This window comes from Wasmannia auropunctata, unplaced genomic scaffold (genome assembly GCF_000956235.1).
Source record: "Wasmannia auropunctata unplaced genomic scaffold, wasmannia.A_1.0 LD336095.1, whole genome shotgun sequence".
Classification (NCBI taxonomy): Eukaryota; Metazoa; Arthropoda; class Insecta; order Hymenoptera; family Formicidae; genus Wasmannia; species Wasmannia auropunctata.
Window position 1 is genome coordinate 459,289 of NW_012026795.1, and position 2,433 is coordinate 461,721.

A 2,433-nucleotide genomic window follows, 5' to 3' on the forward strand; every position below is an offset into this window, starting at 1 on the left:
TTATACTCATATATTGCATTATACATTGCATTATATAAACGTAACATAGATATTTATATTATATTACATGATATAAAAATATATGTAACATATACGTCTATGTAACGTTACAATAATATATCATTGAAATATATTTGATACATAAATGATACCTTCAAAGTTGCTGACATAGAGCTATACTAGTACGTTACATTTACCTGTACAAGATATATTACATGTAACATTTATTGATACTCGTGTATTGTTACATATACATCTATGTTACGTGTTTTGGTTTGCTGGGTATTATTTATTTAATTATGTTGTATGCATACATGTGCCTGTGTGTGTGTGTGTGTGCGCGTGTGTGTGCGTGTGTGTGCGTGGGTGTGCGTGCGTGTGCGTGCCTGTGCGTGCCTGTGCGTGCCTGTGCGTGCCTGTGCGTGCCTGTGCGTGCCTGTGCGTGCCTGTGCGTGCGTGCGTGCGTGCGTGCGTGCGCGTGCGCGCGTGTGTGTGTGTATGTGTGTGTGCGTGCGTGCGAATTGAATTGAATTTTGCGTGCACACGGGGACAGAAATGCCTGGCCATCTGAAGTGTCATGTGTATCTACAGAGATCAAGAGTTCTGTCTAACGCGTGCTTCTCATTGGTCTCTCTAGATACGCATGAAACTTCAGATGGCCAAGCATTTCTGTCCCCGTGTGTACTTAACATACGTAATATATATTAATTTTATGTATTTACCTTTTTCATAATCGCGTTTCTTGGCGCGTTTGGTGGCGGTGCCGATGCCGTTGACATCATCAATGGCGGTATCGGTGCCAACGCTGCTGCTGCCGGTGGCGGTGGCGGTGCCGCTGAGATCATCGGTGGCGGTACCGATGTCAACGCTGCTACTGCCGATGGCGGTGGCGGTGCTGGTGCCAACACTGCTACTGCCGGTGGCGGTGCTGGTGCCAACACTGCTACTGCCGGTGGTGGTGGCTGTGCCGATGCCACTATCGTTGCCGGTGGTCGTGGTGATGATGCCGGTGTCGATGCCGATGCCGCTGATGGTGTCAACGGCATTGGCGCTGCCTTCGTTTCTCTGTTTAGGCAGCAGCCTAAACTTTTTGCTGAAATGAAAACGAATAAATTAATAGAGTAGCGTCACAGCTTATGTCTCTTGCTTCTTTCTCTTCTTTCACACGCACACACACTCACACACACACACAAAATTTCTCTCTCTCGCTCATTTTTGTACGATTTTTTTTCATCTATTCTCCCATTTTCTTGCATTCTTCTTCTCGCACACTTACGCACGTTTTCACGTACACCGCCACTACACTTGCTCATTCACTAATTACTCGTACGTTTTCGCTTCACTTTTCGACTTCTCTCGTTCACGGGCCGACGCAGAAAGATGATCGTAACCGTTTCCGAGTTTGTAAACGCAAATCGTAATCATTGATCAACGCAATGATTTTACGCAAACGTATGTCGTAGAGACGATTGATACGACACATACATTTACGTGAAAATAATTGTGCGGTGACCACGACTATGATTTACCTTTACGTATTTGGTCAGAAACAGTTATGGCAATCTAATTACTTCTGCGTTGGATTTACTCGTTTTTTCACACTTTCTCTTGTTCATGCACTCGCACGTTTTCACTGATCATTCACTTATCCATTCTCTTACATTAATTCACTCGCTCGTCCTCTCTCTCTCTCTCTCTCTCTCTCTTTCTCTCTCTCTTTCTCTCTCGAGGTACTTACATTTTCTTCTGCCTGGCTTGTTGGACATGTTGATCACTATTCGTTTGCAGCTCGCTGATCTGATGGCGAATGTTCGTTGTCGCCGGGCGCCGAGTGCGCCGACCCACGTGGATACAGCGTTGCCACGTTGCCACACACAACAAACACACACTAAATGATCCCATGTCCGTGTATGTTCCATGGTTTCGCCTCACGCCTGAGTTTACGCTCCGCGAGACGATCTGACGCCGCGTTTTCTTCTCTCTCTTTCTCTCTCCTCTCTCTCTCTCTCTCTATCTTAGTCATACTTATAGAAATATGACTTGGGATCTAATTTCATAAATTGACAATGTAACACGCGACATTATTATCTATGTATTTCTTTACTTTTACATTTATAAATTTATTATATATGTAATTATTATTAATATGTAAATGTTAAAATGGATAAATATGAAAATCAGTTGTAAGTAAATATGTATGTTTGTTATTTAAATTGATACCTTAATTTTAAATAAATAATTTTGGCATTTTGATATTTATTTCAAAAAAGTTTAAGATAAACAAGCTAGGCTAATTAACATTTATTATAAAAAGGGACTTTATTTGTCAAGATGTAAAAATTAATTATGAATCTCGAGAAAAAAAGCAATTATATATTGATCTGCAAATTTTTATTTTTACAAATTATAATTTAATATGAACATATATCGTTA

The 2,433-nt window shown here is 41.3% G+C and overlaps 1 protein-coding gene across 1 annotated transcript in view; it reads right to left on the reverse strand.

The window, feature by feature from the left end:
- LOC105462780 (wiskott-Aldrich syndrome protein family member 2-like) overlaps positions 1 to 1,799 on the reverse strand; it is a 5,375-nt gene extending 3,576 nt beyond the window's left edge. Inside the window, exons 1-2 of the mRNA XM_011709633.1 lie at positions 1,739 to 1,799; positions 723 to 1,093 (exon numbers count right to left, since the gene is read on the reverse strand). Coding sequence (XP_011707935.1) covers positions 723 to 1,093; positions 1,739 to 1,766 — 399 coding nt within the window. The 5' untranslated portion in view covers positions 1,767 to 1,799. The remainder of the gene's footprint in view (positions 1 to 722; positions 1,094 to 1,738) is intronic.
- Positions 1,800 to 2,433: the final 634 nt, after the last annotated feature.